The 19,478-nt window shown below is 38.8% G+C and overlaps 1 protein-coding gene and 1 non-coding gene across 9 annotated transcripts in view; one reads left to right on the forward strand and one right to left on the reverse strand.

Annotated features, from left to right (window-relative positions):
• Nucleotides 1-19,478, forward strand: part of ABL2 (ABL proto-oncogene 2, non-receptor tyrosine kinase) — a 100,211-nt gene that overhangs the window by 70,922 nt on the left and 9,811 nt on the right. For 4 of the 8 annotated variants that reach the window (XM_043484750.1, XM_043484754.1, XM_043484751.1 and 1 more), the window contains exons 2-11: nucleotides 1,459-1,521; nucleotides 2,750-2,920; nucleotides 6,677-6,972; nucleotides 10,830-11,102; nucleotides 12,178-12,262; nucleotides 13,215-13,392; nucleotides 13,961-14,145; nucleotides 15,260-15,412; nucleotides 16,256-16,345; nucleotides 18,875-19,048. In XM_043484750.1, coding sequence (XP_043340685.1) covers nucleotides 1,459-1,521; nucleotides 2,750-2,920; nucleotides 6,677-6,972; nucleotides 10,830-11,102; nucleotides 12,178-12,262; nucleotides 13,215-13,392; nucleotides 13,961-14,145; nucleotides 15,260-15,412; nucleotides 16,256-16,345; nucleotides 18,875-19,048 — 1,668 coding nt within the window. The remainder of the gene's footprint in view (nucleotides 1-1,458; nucleotides 1,522-2,749; nucleotides 2,921-6,676; nucleotides 6,973-10,829; nucleotides 11,103-12,177; nucleotides 12,263-13,214; nucleotides 13,393-13,960; nucleotides 14,146-15,259; nucleotides 15,413-16,255; nucleotides 16,346-18,874; nucleotides 19,049-19,478) is intronic. The other 4 variants (XM_043484752.1, XM_043484757.1, XM_043484753.1 and 1 more) reach the window with 1 other exon arrangement.
• LOC122452609 lies at nucleotides 4,304-4,408 on the reverse strand. The gene has a single exon (XR_006272773.1). It is a non-coding gene; the product is annotated as a U6 spliceosomal RNA (small nuclear RNA).

Raw genomic sequence — 19,478 nt, forward strand, 5'->3', positions numbered from 1 at the left:
AATTTTGTCTCTTGTCCTCTCAGTGTATACTCTGTAAGTATAGCAGAATGTGTGATTCATTTATTCAATAAATTGTTCTTGAGAGCCTCTTATATGCAGTAACTGTTCTGGGTGCTTGGAATTTATCAGTGTACAAAGCAGACAAAAATACCTGTCCCCATAAAACTAATATTCTAGTGAGGTGGGGCAATAGCTCACCTGAACATGATGATAGGTAAGTAAATTGCATTTTGGGGGGTGATATGTCAATGGAGAGAAATTAGTTAAGGAGACATAGGGGATGTGGAAGTGTTGTCAGGAACAGATGCATTTTAAAATAGGATGGTTAGAGAATGCCATACCAAGAGGGAAACATTTGAGTGAAATGTCGTGTCAGTAGCTTAGGGAAGATTGTTTGGGGCAGATGAAAAAGCCAGTACAAAGGTCCTGAGGTAGAAGTATGCGTGTCTTGTTCAGGTAATAACAGGGAGGCCAGTACTCAGAATGAAGTAAAGTAGGGAAGGAAGAGTAGGAAGATGAATTGGGCAAAGCCCCTCGTAAGGACTTTAGCTTTTATTCTAAGATAGGGAGCCGTCAAAGAGTTTCAAGTTTGGTCATCCTAGTTTATTTCAGTGTATAATACAGCTGTTCATATTCACTGTGATTATGTGCTTAAACAAGAAGCAAGATACCTGTTTCAAATTATCTTTTCAGTACATTTGGACATATCTTCAGGTTTGTGGTAACTTTCTTAATGTAAAATGATTTAATTAGCTGTGAAACTTAAAAAAAATATTCTTTTTAAGAGGAAGAAGGAATGTGAAGAATGAAATAAACTGTTAGGAAAGCATCTGAGCTACAAGAGGAATTTCTGTCCATAGGATATAGACAGCTATGAAGCCATTTAAAAAGCATTAGTTAATGCTATTTTAAGTTTAAAAAACACCCATTGTTTCCTGTCACTTATATTTTTATGAAACTTAGTTATTCATTTAGTCAAAAGTTACTGAACACATACTATGTGACTCTTGCAAGAAAAAAGATAAAGTTCTTATGCTAAGAAGCGCCTTGAAAAGTTGGGGAAATGAACATAAATTGAGGATAAAAATAGGAGGTATTACTGCAGCAAGTGTAATGCATGTGAAGCTTCCAAGGGGAGGTTACATTGAAGTTGAGTGTTTTTAAAATGAATAGAAGTCAGCCTGTCAAAAAAAAAGAAAAAAGAGTGGGATGAGTTCACATTCTGGGAAGATAGGACTATGTGAACAAAGGCAGAAAGGTAGGAAGCATCATGGTGTTTGTTCAAATTTAAAATTTAAGGTGTGGAATGGGAGAGAAGTGAAGCTAGAGAAGTATTAATAGGTGGAGATCTGATTATAAGAGACCTTGAAGGCCTCGTTAAAAGAGATTTTTAACTTGATGGTGAACTACTGAAGAATCTTAAGAAGAGTGACATGGTCAAATTTTTGTTTTAAATAGATCACTTTGCCAGCTGTTTGGAGGATGGATTTGAGGGAGACAAGACTGGAGGCAGTAGTCCAGGTGAGAGATGTTGGGAATCTGAACTAAGACATTGGCAGTACAGGTGGAGAGGAGGGATTGGATTGGGAAATAAAACCACAGATTCAAGGGTTTTTCTTCTTCATATATGATAACACCAAGTTTAAATTAAAAATGAGTGGAAGAGAGAGAAACATACTAGAAAAGAATTGTTATATGACAGAGGCAGTTGCATAGTGGCAGAGTGCCACTAAAACCCATTTTTAGTGACTAACAAAATTGCTACTGAAAGAACAGTGTATTTTTGGTATGATTATCCTGAACTGTGAGAAGCAGGTGATCTTGAACTAACATGGCATAAGGATCACCTGTTTGTTTAGTGTAACTAAACAAGGAACCACAAAGCCTTGAAGAAGAAACCAGGTCTTACAAGGCTTCAACCATTACAGGTGATAGAAACTCAATAAATCATGTCCATTGCTGGCTGTGTTTTCTAGAGCCCTAATAAAGTTACAGTATTTTATTAAAAGTGTACGAAAAGAAAATAAGGTACAATTTTTTTTCATTAAAACAATTACCAGTGGAAAGCTGTTATGTTATAGACTGTACATGGTAGTACAAAGGTATTTTGGGTTGCCAAGAATATTTTGTATTAAACCAAAACACTTTTCTGTTTGATAGATAATTTTAGGATTTTTTTTTCTAAAAGCATTATTTCTGTAATTTTCTATATGTAAATGGAGGGCCTGGATTAATACAATCTATACATATTTCTTAAAATCCCTGTTATCTTTTCTGCAATTTGTTTTATATGGAGATAGTAAGGGGAGAAAGGTACTTTGGGAGGACTTCACTTATAAAACATAACTGTTCCTTCTTAAAACCACCATCATCTAGACAAAATATCTTGTATGTTTTATGAAATGAACTGCCATTTCTTTTTGAGGTTGTTTTTATTCTTTCATTTTGAGGAAACTGTGTTTCCTATTCATTTACCTCTGATTTTGGTTCATGCATAAACATCACAGCTAAATGCTCATTTTGTGTTCTTTACTCTATCTTGTTATGTTTTCAACAAGTAGATTTCTCTCCTGCTTCGGAGACATGCCATCTGCTCATTTTTCATGACTCCACACCACGTGTATAGTTTTGTTCCTTGCTGGAGCCATCAGTGTAATGCCAACAGCTAAAATACTGTCTGTGTACTGAATTCAAATGAATTTCCAGCTCTTGGACTCAGTGTAAACTCCTTTCTCTCTATGTCTTTCAGAAGCCTTGCACCGCCCCTACGGTTGTGACGTTGAACCCCAGGCCCTGAACGAAGCCATCAGGTGGAGCTCCAAGGAGAACCTGCTCGGAGCCACCGAGAGTGACCCTAATCTCTTTGTTGCACTTTATGATTTTGTAGCAAGTGGTGATAATACACTCAGCATCACTAAAGGTGAGCTTCTGCATAACATCCTCTCACTTTTCAGTTTTTATTAGTGGTTAAGAAATGATGGGATCTATTCTGGATTCTGCCTCTGACTGGAATTAGGTAGGTAATTTGGGCCCAGATACCTCTGGTTCATTCTCTTTTTAAAACCTTTATAGGGGATAAAGCCACCCTATCTACTTCATAGGGTTTTTATTAAGGTTCAAATGAGACAAAGTACTTTAGAAAAAGAACACCGCACAATATATGCATAAACTCGACTCCTTCTCAGAATTCTGTTCTGTAGGTAATATGCCGGCATCTGTTTGCCACAGAGGTAAGGCTTACCGTACACCTCTTTTCAGTGACCTGTGGCTCACTGAGAGGAGTCCAGTGTCCAGACCCCAGCACTCCTCTAAGCGTCATCTGTGGGCTGACTTCCTGAGAACCATTCATTACCAGTCTACGCTGAGATTAAGAATTTGTACTCAAAATGTAAAACAACTACATTGCTAAGTACACTTATTATTTAGTTCAGCTGACATTTCTTTTTTTCTAACAAAACGGAAGAGAGTGGTCCAGTGATTCACACTCTGGCACAAGCATCTTATCTTGTTGTGGCCCTGCTTTGGGTAGCACTGGCCTGGGCGACTTAGCTCTCATTTGTGTTTACATGAGTTAGCGGAAGGACTAGTAGGAAGGGTTTCTATTGCGATAACACTCATAACAGAGTAGTAGTACTGTTTTCAGTAGTAAATTCTTAACAAAGAGAACACTAAGAACATAATCATGTAAAAAACATCCATTACTGGTTTTAAGAACAAGGGCAGAAAACATGGAATTTTTATGAGAAAGAAATAGGCCTGTGGGGCATTGTCATTGTATACGTGCGTTGGATTGATAATCTGCTTATACTTTTCTTGTCTTTCAAATTTATGAAAGCTTCCTAGTAGGAAAAAATAAGATTCTGGATAATTTTTAGCTACGTGAAAGTGTAAATTAAATGATTCTTTGTCAAACAATAATTCTCTTATTTGTAAGGTTTGAAATGAGATAGTAAATGAGAGTGGATCACCAAATTAAGAAGACAGGTCTCCACTCAAGGAATGTTACCTGAAATAAAATATTTTTATACAATAATTTTTAAAATCCAGCTAGATTCATCAAAAGCAGAAATGCTTAAAACTGAGTTTCTGGGGTATATGTATGTGCCAGAGTGGGGATGATGGTATGTATACATGCTTTTGATGGTATTTGTATGTGTGGAACTGTGTTTTATGATGGGAGGAAAATTTTACACAGTTTTAGGATACAGGACTTCAGAAATATTTTATACTTTGTGTGGTAGGTAGTCTCTTTGGGCTACAACACAGTCTTTTTTTAAAAAATTTATTTATTTATTTTGCTTTAAAAACTATGGAACGCTTCACGAATTTGTGTCATCCTTACGCAGGGGCCATGCTAATCTTCTCTGTATCGTTCCAATTTTAGTATATGTGCTGCCAAAGCAAGCACTACAACACAGTCTTTTACTTTAAGGTGCTTCAGTGGGAAAGTTGGTGAAGGTGACTCAGAACGTTCTTTCCTAGATGTAATTTTTATGTCAGTATTTTCCAAGATCGCTCAGTCACCAGGGATACATTGATAAAGTCTTTTGATTCATCAGTTAGCAGTTATGGCAACTACTAGTAGGCATCTCAAAAAGTGGGAATTCGTTTATCTTATAATCAACAGTGATTTCTTTTAAGGGTTTCCCTGGTGGCTTAGCTGATAAAGATTCTGCCTGCAATGCAGTAGACCTGGGTTCGATCCCTGAGTTGGGAAGATCCCCTGGAGAAGGGAATGACTACTTGCTCCAGTATTCTGGCCAGGAGAATTCCATGGACTGTATAGTCCAAAACCTATGAAATGCCAGGTTTTTATCCAGGTGCTTATTTTTAATTTAATATAAAATGTCATACTAAAGCTGATTTTTTTATTTTAAAAGACAAAATATTTTTTTAAATTAAATAACAGTATTTATTTTAGTTCTTTCTTTGAAGGCAGTATTTTGCTTGAATTAAAAAATTAGCTTTCCTCTGGCAATAGGGTCAATGTTTATTCTAAACATTGTTAATCTTCATGGTACTGAAAACTTCCCGAGTGGAAAATTCTCCTCTTAACTGTCAAAAAAGAGAAAAACAAATAGCCCAAAACCTGGAGTGTTCGACTGTATCCTGATTATGATGACCTGTCATTATCAGTTCTTTGTAAGGAAGAATAATGTACTTGGTAAAGAACTTAGTCTTCTCATTTTCTTAAGAGTATTAGAGAAAAGCTGCAGACTGACAAGTCTTATATAGCTTTTCTGACAGCTCTAAGGTTTATTTTCTCTACAGATGTGATTGGGGAGTGTTTATCAGCACACTTGTGCATTGCCTCCACCACATGTACACACACTGTCTGCTTATACGTGCGTATGTTTTCTGTGTGTGTGCACACGTGCACGTACCCGTGTTTTTTCTCACTGAATGATTCAAAACCCAGGGTCTTGAGTGAGATAGTAGCGGCAAATAGAAAGTCATACTATGGCAAACATTTCTGTGGACCACTGAAAAAAGTTAGATGACTGGCAGAATAATAATGTTGAGTTTTTCCCCAACAGTCTTTGCTTGATAAGTACTGGGCCGTGTGCTTTTGATTGCTGCAGCTTTCTTCTGTTGTCTGACACTGAGAGGTGGATGTGAACTCGATAGGAAGGCTTGCATCTCTCAGATGCGGGGGTGTAAGGCCTTGCCATGCAGCATGTGGGATCTTAGATCAGGGATCAAATCCATGCCCCTATGTATTGGGAGCATAGAGTCTTAACCACTGGACTGCCAAGGAAGTCTCAGGATTCTTAAAATTATCATTTGTTGATAATGATATCTCTCACCTTTCCTATTTTGCCTGTGCTGCAAGTATAGGGGAAGGATGCATGTTTAGGGAGTCTGAAGTTGATGCTCACAACTTCATTAGAGAAATCAAGGACATTGAAATTGATAGCAAAGATACTCTGAGTAACATGAGTCTTAGGCTCCAGCTTCAGACTCAGCTTTCCTTTGCCACACACTGATTTGAGAGGAGCAGATGGGGGATTTATTCATTATGGGGAATGGGAGGGAAATTATTTTAAAACTTGAGTCCTGGAAAAGGTTGTGCTTTCGAGGTCTTGACTGCCGACCCCTACCTCCTCACTTTTCTTTCTGAAATATTGCTGATAGCTCTGTGGTCTGTGCTTTTTTGGTTTTTATTTTTGCATTGATGGTTTTTGTAGCCTTGTTGCCAACTGAAATTTAGAAGTAACTTTGTGTTTTACATGTCTAATCCCTAATCCTTGATTGCTGCTAGCATTGAACCATATATATGTTCTGTGACAGACTCTTTTGAGGAAAAAATTAATTTCATTTTTTTTTGAGGCGTGAGACCGTGTCCTACTCCAGACATTTGAGTAACCTTTTAATCTTTGTGTGCTACCTTAGTTACATATATGGAGTTTCCTGTAGTATGAAAGCTTTTGAAACCCTATCGATAATGCCAGAAGAACATTTCTAAGTATGCTTCTTTTGTTTAAGCTACAAGCTAAAAATATCAATCAGGCTATGATGATAGCAAAATTCATGTTCATTACTTTAAAAAAAATTGTTTTGGTTTAAAAGTTCTTGATTCATTTTTTCAGTGAATTTCAAGCTTGACAGTAGACTACTTCTGTTTGAAATAAAGTCTTACATCTTTTCTTTCACTCTGTGATGATCTCCTGGCCAGGTGAAAAGCTCCGAGTCCTTGGTTACAACCAGAATGGTGAGTGGAGTGAAGTTCGCTCTAAGAATGGCCAAGGCTGGGTGCCAAGCAACTACATCACCCCTGTGAACAGCCTGGAGAAACATTCCTGGTACCATGGACCTGTGTCCCGCAGTGCAGCAGAGTACCTGCTCAGCAGTCTCATCAATGGCAGCTTCCTGGTGCGAGAGAGTGAGAGCAGCCCCGGGCAGCTGTCAATCTCGCTCAGGTACGAGGGGCGCGTGTATCACTACAGGATCAATACCACCGCGGATGGCAAGGTAAGACTGGCCCGCAGCCACCTCTTGGTGGGAACGGGCCTGCTCTTTAGAAACAGTGTTCAGGATGACTAAAGAATATAATTTTTGTGTCTGACATGAAAGAAACTGATCACTGATGTGAGTTTGAGCTGTTTGGCATGTGAGAGAGAGATTACTCTTTTCAAAACAATACAGTAATGGAAATTAAAAACAGTATTACTTTGAGAGTTTAAAGATGAGCTAGATTTGAAGGTGAAAAATGAAGGAAACAGCTGTAAAAGTTAACTGTTACCGTCATCATCAGTATACAGATATGCACATGTACATCCAATACATGTGTGGAATTTTATAAATTAAACCTTGTATCTATGAAAATTATAATAATTTCTACCAGAAAGTTTAAAGAGTAAAACTTTAGGCTTCTGAGACAGATGTTGATCATTAATGTACGTTAATGTAAATAGGTCAGTCAGTCATTTAGCACTTTGTAGGTTTGAAACACCAACCGTATAAGAATGGCTATGTTAGAATGGAACTGTCTTACTTTATAAACGGTAAAGCATAGGTTTATGTCAGTTCTTCTACTGAACAGTAAATTTATAGTTACGACGTGCAGGCTAAGTTACTCTGTGGCCTGTGGGATCTTAGTTCCCTGACCAGGAATTGAACCCACATTGCCTGCATTGCAAGGTAGATTCTTAAGTATTGGACCACCAGGGAAGTCCTTGAAAAATAAATTTATTTATTTTTTATTTTATTTTATTTATTTATTTTTTCTTCCCAATTATTTGTATTAGTTGGAGGCTAATTACTTTACAGTATTGCAGTGGTTTTTGCCATACATTGACATGAGTCAGCCATGGATCTACATGTGTTCCCCATTCTGAACCCTCCTCCCATCCCTCTGGGTCATCCCAGTGCACCAGCCCCGAACACTGTCTCATGCATTCAACCTGGACTGGCGATCTGTTTCACACTTGATAATATACATGTTTCAATGCTGTTCTCTCAGATCATCCCACCCTTGCCTTCTCCCATAGAGTCCAAAAGTCTGTTCTATACATCTGTGTCTCTTTTTCTGCCTTGCATATAGGGTTATCGTTACCATACATGCATTAGTATACTGTATTGGTGTTTTTCTTTCTGGCTTACTTCACTCTGTATAATGGGCTCCAGTTTCATCCATCTCATTAGAACTGATTCAAATGAATTCTTTTTAATGCCTGAGTAATATTCCATGGTGTATATGTACCACAGCTTTCTTATCCGTTCGTGTGCTGATGGGCATCTAGGTTGCTTCCATGTCCTGGCTATTATAAACAGTGCTGCGATGAACATTGGGGTACACGTGTCTCTTTCACATCTGGTTTCCTTGGTGTGTAAGCCCAGGAGTGGGATTGCTGGGTCATATGGCAGTTCTACTTCCAGTTTTTTAAGGAATTTCCACACTGTGAACAATAAATTTAGATTGAATTGTTTCTTCCACTCTTTCTCTCTTTGTGATATGAATAGTAGGGGAAAAGCATAGGCTTTAGAGCAAGCAAATCTGGTTTGCTGGGTAACTCCATCATTTATTCACGTTGTGACCTTACTTAAGCCTCAGTTTCCCATCCCATTTTATTGGAAGCATTCAGTGAGATAATTTCCATAAAAGATAATGGCTGGTAAAAGGTAGGAAACAGTAAATGATTAATTTTCTTTGCCTCACCTTATAAGACATATTTTTTCTTCGTGAAGCCAAACAGAATCAGATAAGTGATGATATAAGGGCCACTCAGCAGATCTACTTCTGGTTGTCTTCCCAACAGAAGCGAGTGTTTGTGTGTTCAGCAGACATGTTCAGAAGTGTTCATAGAAGAGTTACGTGTAGTAGCCAGAAACTAGCAACACCCACCAGTCTGCCAGCTGTGGACTGAGTTAATAAACTGTGGTATATTTGTAAAATGGAATCTCATACAAAGTGAACCTGGTACTGCTACACACACTACTAGGAAAAACTGTGACCTGCTGGCTGCCTACTTTTGTAAATAAAATTGTTTTGGGATGCAGATACACCCGTTTGTTTATGTATTGTCTATGGCTGCTTTCTCAATATTACGGCAGACTTGAGTAATGACAGAAATTACTGTGGCCACAACCCTGAAATATTTATTATCTGGCCCTCTAGAACAGTCATAGATGAATCTCTTACACATCAAGTTGAGTAGAAGGGATTAGTGATTACTGAGGGATGGGATGAGGGGAGTGGGAATGACCTCTAATGGGTCTGGGGTTTCTTTGTAGGGTGATGAAAATGTTCCGAAATTAGATGGTGGTAATGGTTGGACAGTCAATGCATTTATTAAAAATCACTGTATTGCACAATTGAAACTGTGAATTTTGTGGTGAAATACATGAATTATATCACAGTAAAAAAAGTTGGGTGAAAGGAAACAGGCACAAAACAATACTTATTGTGTGATTCCATTTGCATAGATACAGTTCACAATCTAAGCTAATCTAAGGTGTTAGAAGTCAGCAGAGTGGTTACCTTTGCAGGGGTCAATAGCTGGGAGGCAGGAGGGAGGCTGCTCGGTGCTGGTAATACTATAATTCTCTTGTGTGGGAGATGTTTATCATGGGTGAGTTATATACTAGAAATCTCTTTTTAAAAAAATAAACAAGCTCCCTTGGAAGATAAGGCTCAGAGACTGCTATCCTACTTTATCCTTCTTCTTGCTTATCACAAATTAACTACTGTTTTGTTTACTTTCTGAAATGAAATTGTGGCTCTTTTTCAAAAATGGCTTGGACACCCAAAAGGGCATCTTAATGAAATAAAAATCATAAGATATTTGAATACCTTCTCTCTACCAAAAAAAATTAAAATCAGTGGTTTTCAGATTATGTTCTGTGTAAGATTCTGAGGTGGGAGTTCATAAATTTTACAGGAAGCTGGTCCCCTCTTACCTACCTTAATCAGCACTTCTCTTTCTTTATCTTTATATTTTTTTTATCTTTATATTTGGGTTCCTTAGTTGTTCAGCTTAAAAATATTTGAAGACCAGTGATCTTGATGATCCAGAGAGATAGAAGCTTTTCCCCTTCAGACTCGAGCTACTTTAGGAATCATAAGAAGAGTAGTTTAAATGAGATTAAACTGAGGTTCTCTGGCTGCCTCCCCTCCACCCAGCCCCCCACCATCATGGTTAAATTCTTCTGTAATTCTTCCATTTGTCTCAGTAAGATAATGCCTTATTTTCATCTTTTTTTTTTAAATCAGCATTTTAAAAATTGAAGTACAGTTGGATTCCAGTGTTGTGTTAATGTGTGCTATACAGCACAGTGATTCAGTTATACATACATCTACATTCTTTTTATATTATTTTCTATTATGATTTATCATGGAATATTGAATATGGTTCTCCATGCTATAAGTAGGACCTTGTTTATCCACTCTGTATATAGCCGTTTGCGTCTGCTGTCCCCAGCACCCCTTCTATCCCTTCCCCGACCCCCTCCCTCTTGGCAACCTCCAGTCTGTTCTGTCTGTGATTTTCTGTTTCATAGATAAGTTCATTTGTGTCGTATTTTAGATTCCACATATAAGTGATATCATATGGTGTTTGTCTTTCTCTTTCTGACTGACTTCACGTAGTATGATAATCTCTAGTTGCATTCATGTTGCTGTGAATGGCATTATTTTGTTCTTTTTTTTTACGGCTGAGTAATATTCCGTTGCCATACACACACCCCACATCTTCTTTATCTGTCGATGGACATTTAGGTTGTTTCTGTGTTTTGGCTATTGTGAATAGTGCTGCTTATTTCATATCTTGAGACCAGTGAGATCAGGATCCCTTTTCAGTTGGTTTATTTTTCTCCGCTCTCCTCACCAGGTGTATGTAACTGCTGAGAGCCGCTTCAGCACTTTGGCCGAGCTTGTTCACCATCACTCCACGGTGGCTGATGGGCTGGTGACAACACTACACTATCCGGCGCCCAAGTGTAATAAGCCTACAGTCTACGGTGTGTCCCCCATCCATGACAAATGGGAAATGGAACGAACAGACATTACCATGAAGCACAAACTTGGGGGTGGTCAGTACGGAGAGGTTTACGTTGGCGTCTGGAAGAAATACAGCCTTACGGTTGCTGTGAAAACATTGAAGGTGGGTTGCTGAGAATTACAGTTTTCAGGAGTCTCTTTCTTTTGTGCTGAATCACTTGGAAATACCAGTGTGCCCTTCTTTAACTTTGGAACACTTTCCACCCACTGGTGCCAAGCACATCAGCAAATTGTGATAATTAACCCTGGTGCCATTGCTGACAATGCAGGGGCAGATTATTCACTGCAACGCAGTGAAACCCACATGTGGGGAAGGTTTGTCTCTGGAGGCTGTTGATACAGATCTTGGTGGGAGGTTAGAAGCAAATTATAACTTGTGAAAGCAAAGCAAGCTGTTTTCCTTCCTCAGAATAACCCCTGCTGGGCAGAATTCTCCATGCATTGTTGGAGAATCACTCTCTTGTTCTGTCCTTTGTCTCCCTGCTGCTTGCTTCTCCCATCTCCCTGAGATTAGATCACCTTATTCTTCATATTCACACAAATCATCTTCCTGATGCCAGCTTGTCTCTCTCCTTTAAGCATCCTGGTAGCGAATTACAAGTTTTGTCATTCATCCCATTCTCTGAAGATTTTCTCATATGCCTCAGTAACTCTGGAGGACTCCTAAGGACTGCTCTCACCTCTGAGTTGTAGTCAGTTCTTTTACCAAGCTTTTATTAAGTGCTTGGTCTGAGTGTGAACCAGTATGCACAGCCTTGCAGACATACCTTGCTCCTTAAGGAATTTGTCAGCAAGACAAATATGTAAACAGCTAATTGTTCTGGCTCCTCTTTCAAAGGCTTGAGCTATCCAGAAGGAATCTTTTCAGAGAATTGAATTGTCTATCCAGGTCTTTTGTGTTTCAGTTGTGCTAGACCATGATTGCTGAATTTTACTTACCCTACTAAATTTTACTTCAGTTTCAAATACTGAATAAATTAAAGGGGACATTTTTCTTTCTTAATTGGACTTATACAGAGCACACTATGCAGCAATAAAATTTCTTCAAGTAAGTGCTAAAATATCCAAAAGATACCTCCTTTTAAAACTGAAGTTTTAGGAGTGTGAGTTGACTTAAATGATTAAGATGGGGGCTTGTCCCTCTCCTCTTTTTCTTTCTTATCTTCCCCCCTTTCCAGGAAGATACTATGGAGGTGGAGGAATTTCTCAAGGAAGCTGCAGTGATGAAGGAAATCAAGCATCCTAACCTGGTACAGCTATTAGGTGAGGCAGCTTGTCTGAACCATAGGTTTCCTCAAAGATGCTTGTCCCCCAACCCTCTGCTGTCCCCCAATCCTCCTTTTGTATCACCATGGCAGAAGCTCTCAGTGTAAATCTATTTCAATAAATGGCTGTTACTTTAATCAGCAGTCTCTGTGTTTTAAAATTACCCAAGAAACAGTGACCGGGATTGATTGCAGTATATGGAACTGCCCAGCTTCTGCTGATTGCCCAGATCCAAAGTTCAGAATCATTCAAATGATACTAAACCCCAAACTATCCCAAAATATTTTTTACAAAATAAAGAGACATTAAGCAAAGGACTATTGAAAAGAAACAGATTAAAAATTGTGACCACCCAAGTGCTTTGCAGTGATCGATAGGCTTCTCACCTATTCAGGTCACAGAGAAATCTGACTGAAACAATTGCCCTTTTTAAAAATAGGGCCAGTTTCTTTGGGTGTTCATTGAGCCAAACTATCCCAAAGGAAATAAATCGCTTCTTTTGGACTTTTACTGGGAGTCTGCTATGTAGTAATGAAATCCTTGCAGTCTGGACTCACATAGTCTTTACCGTGTCAACAGTTGCTGTTACTTTTAGATAAACATTGTCAGCAGGAGGCCGTTGAGGATGTGAAATCATGGGCACATACAGAACTCTAGAGGTATTGGTGGTCCTGACCCCTTATGGAATTAATACAAGTAACTCTGCCTTTGTTCAAACAGGCACATTCTCAAAATGCATGTGAATTTCCAGAGCATGGTATCATTGAAAGTAGAAACTCACTGTCATCCAGCTTCTTAACGTTTGCTGTGTTCTTTTCAGAGAATGAAATGGCAGGAAAGGAAAAAATTACTGCTGGACTAGATTTTTAAAAGTTGTCAGTTATTCTTGCCAAAGTGGTTGGAGTGTTTAAATATATACTGATAAAACAAGCTCTCTTTGAACTATCAGGTGTGTGTACCTTGGAGCCACCATTTTACATTGTGACTGAATACATGCCTTATGGGAACTTGCTTGATTATCTCCGAGAATGCAACAGAGAAGAGGTGACTGCAGTTGTACTGCTTTACATGGCCACTCAGATCTCTTCTGCAATGGAGTATTTAGAGAAGAAGAATTTCATCCATAGGTGTGTAAAACCCGATAATCACCTGTGACTAACCAGGAAGCTGACATGCATATCAGATAACTCAGGAAAGTAGTTTTCTCTTTTCACAAGGACCATTGTAATGTCATTTCCAACTTAGAAACCTACTGTGTCCTCTGATTAAAGTACTAACTCAGGGCCTTTGCTGTTCTCAGAACAGAAGGCTCTTTATTTTGCCCAGGACGCTAAGTCCAAGATCATTTTGCTCCATCTAGTGGCTTGATTTTAAAAATAGTTTTCTGTCTTAGTAAAGAAACTAAAACCTCTGTTACTCACCTCTGAAACCTATCCCAATGTACTTATAAATAGGAACTGGTTTTCTGAAGCCTGCTTTATTGTGGCATCACATAACTGCCTCTTGGTGAGTATTCACAAGAGATGTATAATTAGTGGCTTTCTACCATGTTAGCAATTTTCGTGAAATACTACCATACCTGTCAGCACTTACTTATCAAACTCTGCTTGTAGCACAAAGAACTGATAATAGAGCATTCATGACCATTTTCCAGAACCATCTGAATAGAATCACAGTAGGGTTTCTTTCCCACAGGGATCTTGCAGCTCGTAACTGCCTGGTGGGAGAAAACCATGTGGTAAAAGTGGCTGACTTTGGCTTAAGTAGATTGATGACTGGAGACACCTATACTGCCCACGCTGGAGCCAAATTTCCTATTAAATGGACAGCACCAGAGAGTCTTGCCTACAATACCTTCTCAATTAAATCTGACGTCTGGGGTAAGGTTGGAAGGGACGTTTTCCTGTGTATCGTCATTTTCTTTACACATCAATGCTTAATTTTTTAGAGCTGATTTTTTTGTATATGATCAGTATCCTCTGCCTTTACACCCATCCTTCTTCAGTTATTCAGCAAGCATTTATTATTAATAAATACTATCTGCTGGGCATTTGCAGGGTACTTACTGTAGAAAGAAACTGTAAAGAATAAAGTTAAAAAAAAAAGTCCCTGCCTTGGGAGCACTCAGAGTCTAGATACTATATTGCACTGAAGTTCTAATGATCCTCTCTATAAAGCTCCCTGTTTTCCACATTAGACTTTATTGCTTGTATCTAGAGCACTATGACACAGAGTGGTAACCTCTTTTCAAGGAAGGCATGGTGAAGTTTTATCTAGAATTTGTCCTTGTAACTGATCTTGTTTCTGCTGTCCTGAAAAGGAATATTATTCAGTAGAGACTTGAGGGACAGAACGAGTCTGGATGTTTGGATTTTGGGCAGTAGAAATAGTTGAGAATGCTAGATCATGTTTTACCAGCAATCTCAAACTCAAGAGTAACCTGTGACAGAATCAAGCAAATTCTTTCTTCACATGTGAATTTTATTTGATTTCCAATGTGTCCATTTTTATATTCTTCCTTTAGTATTAGTGACTTAAAAATTGTGCAACTCATTGAATAGATTGTAAATTGCTTTAAGAATAGTTTTGATTATGCCCCAGACTTATTATATGGTCCTAGATTATTCTCCCTTGTTGTAAAGGAAATCCAAATAAAAATTGGGAAATTTATTTATGTGTTTATTTTGGACGTATCTTATGTGGCCCTTAGTTCCCTGACTAGGGATTGAACCTGCACCCCGTGCTGTGAGAGCTTGGCTCTTAACTACTGGACCACCAGGGAAGTCCCCAGAATTGGGAAACATAAAGAAAACTGTCTTTAGATTATACCTAAACTTTTCCTGTGGAAAATATCTTAGAAGAACAAGTCACCTTTTAAGAATTATAAGAGTTACTAATGTAACATTGTGAAAATTTGAAAGAGAAGTTACCTAATGATATAAATGATAAATCAGAAGAAACATAAAAGCTCTTTTTTTAAAATCCCTTCTGCAGCGTTTGGGGTGCTCTTATGGGAAATTGCTACATATGGAATGTCACCATATCCAGGTATTGACCTGTCTCAGGTCTATGATCTACTGGAAAAAGGATATCGAATGGAACAGCCTGAAGGATGTCCCCCTAAGGTGTATGAACTTATGAGAGCATGTGAGTATTCCTGCATATTTTAATTTTGAAGTAGTTTAATTCAGGATGATTAACAAAATTGAAAACATTTTTCCTATCAATGTTGTAAGATTGTATTCAGCCTCATGACATAGAGTTGGTCACTGATCAACCAGTTGGGATACTGTATGCTATACTACTGAGTCATACTGGAATCCTAAGAATCATTGTCCATGGCCCAAACACTCACTCAGTTTCCCAAAACATTTGCATGTATGATAAGATAATAAAAAATGGATTTGGAGATTAGGTTGGGGAGGGTTGTTGTCAGCTACACAAAATGAGTGTTGAAGACTGGAGAATGCATGAAAGTGACTTCTGTGATGTGTAAACAAGAGCATCTGACTACTTAAAGATGAAAAAGTAGGGAGGTGAGTAGTGAATTAAACTGCAATGTATTTGAGTCTCATTATTTTCTCATTGAGCATTGATTGCCTACTGCTCTTGTCAAATGTGAATTCCAAACTCCCCTTTTCTGATACACTGTTATGTTTTGGAATGTGTACAACTAATTGTGAGTGAGTGAGTAGACAGGTTTTACTACTTCTCATTCTTCCAATGGAAGACTTTTCTAAACCATCTCCCCACCCGCTCTGCATCCCTCTAGTGGAGCTGAGACGGCATAGAAGGACTGGCCCTAGGACGTGGGTTCATCACACCTCTGGGCTGAAACTAAGAAATAGCTGCCTCACTGTCACTACGGACTTGCTGTAACTGTGCTTTAGCTAGCACATGTCCCAGTGCTTGGAACTCACCCTCAGGTGTGCCCTGAATATTTAATTTCTGCCAAGAAGCTTTTACTACTGTTCTTTTTTGGTTACACAGGCTGGAAGTGGAGCCCTGCTGACAGGCCCTCATTTGCTGAAACACATCAAGCTTTTGAAACCATGTTCCATGACTCTAGCATTTCTGAAGGTGAGAACCTGGTGGTTTACTGTTGGTGGGGGCTAGTTCTGGGTGCTGGGGATGATACCATTCCAAAAATGATAGTGTCTTATAATTTGGGACTTCATTTCAGGGTATTGAATTGATTCTTGGCCTTTGTTATTGTTTTACTTTTTCTTTTTTTTTCTTTTGCTGTTTTAAAATGTATCTTTGTCTCTCTAGCTCATATTTTTAATGTTGAGATATTTTAGGAGTATGAACAAAGATTTAGCAGTAAGGGTGTTACATCAGAGTGTAGTTTATAATACTGAAAAACAAAGACCATTTAAGTATCCAGTATGTTAATTATTACATCCCTATAATTGAGTAGTTAAAATGATATTCTTAAATATATTGACACAGGAGTTTAGAATGAGAATGTTAAATAAGCTAAGCTATGAACAGTGAGAATCTTTTTCTTATGTAGAAAACAAGTATATGGACACATACAAGAAGTTTCCTACTTTTGTGTATAATGCCTCTTTAAAATTATATGCAGAAGTCAAACAGTAAATGTACTTGTTGGGACTTCCCTGCTGGTCCAGTGGCTAAGACTGTGAGCTCCCAATGCAGGGGACCCGGGTTGGATCCCTGGTCAGGAAACTAGATCCATCGTGCCACACCTAAGAATTTGCATGCTGTAATTAAAGATCCCACATGTCTCACTGAAGATCAAAGATCCTGCTGCTGCACCTAAGACCTGGTGAGGCTAAGTAAAAATCAATACTGAATAGATTAAATGCCCAGTCAGAAAATAAATAAACTTACTTCTTAGGAAGAGAGAGACTGGACTTCCCAGGTGATCCAGTGGTTGTAAATCTGCTTGCCAATGCAGAGGACATGAGTTCGATCCCTGGTCTCGGAAGATTCCACATGTTGCGGGGCAGCTGAGCCTACTCGCCATGACTACTGAAGCCTGTGTGCTCGAGCCCATACTCTGCAACAAGAGGGGCCTCCACAGTGAGAAGCCCGCACACCGCAACTAGAGAGTAGCTGCCACTCACCGCAATTAGAGGATGCCTGAGAGCAGCAACAAAGACCCAGCGCAGCCAAAACTAAATAAATACTTGAATAAATAAAATTAAAAAGATAGAAAGGCTATTCCTTGAGAGAGCTAAAAACACAGAATTCTGAGTTATACTTGCCTACTAGACATTTTGGTGTAGTTCCAGATTTGTATACATATTTTTTCAAATTTTTCTTTTTCTTCATAATTGAACAGAGCACTCACTACTTAAGTTCAAGTTAAAAAATGTTTGAAGAAGAAATTAGGCAAGTTGATTTTTTTCCTGCTTCCTTTAGTGGTTTATCGTGTTTTGCTAAGAAGAAAAGAAAAAGTACACCACCAGAGTTTAATGACAAGTATTTCCATCCTCGTCCTTCTATAGATGGAACTTTTACAGGTTGGGGAGGGCACAGCTCGCCCTCTGGACCAGATTAAGCAGCTCCCTATCACAGCACTTTTCTCTCCCCTTTAGTTCATGTGGAGTCAAATCCTGAATATCATTGGACTCTCACTGGCATGGCTTGAATTAATTATGTGCTATGTACCCACACTTGTGGGGGATCAATTTTGAAAAATAATTACCAAAAGTGTTGTAAATTACAAAATTCCGAAGTTTGATCCATACTTCATTTTTGTTCAGGAATGAATAGTAAAGTGAGTCTTTGTCTTATTATTAAGAGCCACAAAACCCATGGCCACTTTTAATCAGTTGAGGCTTACTAGTAATAGGGTGAACACATTTTCAGGAGCCTCATTTGCTTCATTGGCATGAAATGAATTGTATCTAGCCTCCTTTTTTTTTGCAAGGCACAGCCTGAAAATAAAAATTTCTGCAGATAGCTATTTGCTTTGTTCAACCTCTGAATAAGCACTTAGTAAATAAGGATATCCAATTGGATGGTGAGCATATGAAATCACCCATCATCAGAGAAGTACAAAATAAAACAATGAATGGCCACTACACACCTACCTCAGGAATACTAAAATTAAAATCAGACGAACAAACATCAAACTTTGGCAAGCATGCATAATAACCAGAACTTTCCTGTAAGTTAGTGGGCATGCAGATCAGGACAGCCAGTTTGGGAAGGCAGTTTGGCCCTGTGACCCACTGGTCCTGCTCCTGTATCTAGCAGATGTGCATACCACTGTTGCCGTCAAAGACACATAGTAGGATGTTTCTAGCAGTATATTCATAATAGCCCCAAACCGGAAGCAACATTCTTTAAGAGGAGAATGGATGAATTTTGGTGTATTCACATATTTGAACAATACACAGCAACAAGAAAACCCCCCGCCACATTCAGTAACGTGGATGAATCTACAGCTAGAATGCTGAGCAAAAGTAAGCCCAGACTCCAAGGGAACATACTTTGTGACTCCACTTACACGTTTTAGTGTACTCCATTCTTCAGGTCCTCTCAGTTGTCTGCCTTTTCTGAAAAGAGAAAACTCCCTTTTTTCTTTTTTGTCATGAAATTGTTCTTTTTATCATTGCCCTGTCCTCCACACAGAGGTTGCTGAGGAGCTTGGGCGGGCCGCCGCCTCCTCTTCTGTGGTTCCGTATCTGCCCCGATTGCCTCTACTTCCTTCCAAGACCCGGACGCTGAAGAAGCAGGGGGAGAACAAGGAGAACATTGAGGGGGCACAAGATGCCACAGAAAATTCTGCTTCCAGTTCAGCACCAGGTACGAGTGCCTAGGGAGGTAGAGACAACTGCCTTGTCTAAAGAGCCATGGGGTATGAAGCTTTTATTTCCACTTTCCTGCCCGTCTTCCTCAAGGAAAAGTGTGGCAGGCATCTGCTTAATTTACCACTCTAGTACATGGCCCTGCATTGCCAGTGTTAGTAGTCGTGATCACACAACTCTGCCTCCCACGCCATTTCCTAAATTCCTGATTCTCAAATAGTTGCAGTCCTCATGGTTCTAGCAAAAATTTCTTCACTGAGTCTGATAGGTGAAGCCAGGTTGTGCTGTAGTTGCTAGAGAAAAGATGGATGCTGAGGTAAAAACCAGCAGGTTTATTTTTTTCCATTTATATGTCACATCACATTTGGAACAGCAGTGTGACATGATAAAGTATTAATTAGTTTTCTCTGAGTCCTGCTAACACTTGA

This window comes from Cervus canadensis, chromosome 13, assembly GCF_019320065.1.
Source record: "Cervus canadensis isolate Bull #8, Minnesota chromosome 13, ASM1932006v1, whole genome shotgun sequence".
NCBI classification, from domain to species: domain Eukaryota; kingdom Metazoa; phylum Chordata; class Mammalia; order Artiodactyla; family Cervidae; genus Cervus; species Cervus canadensis.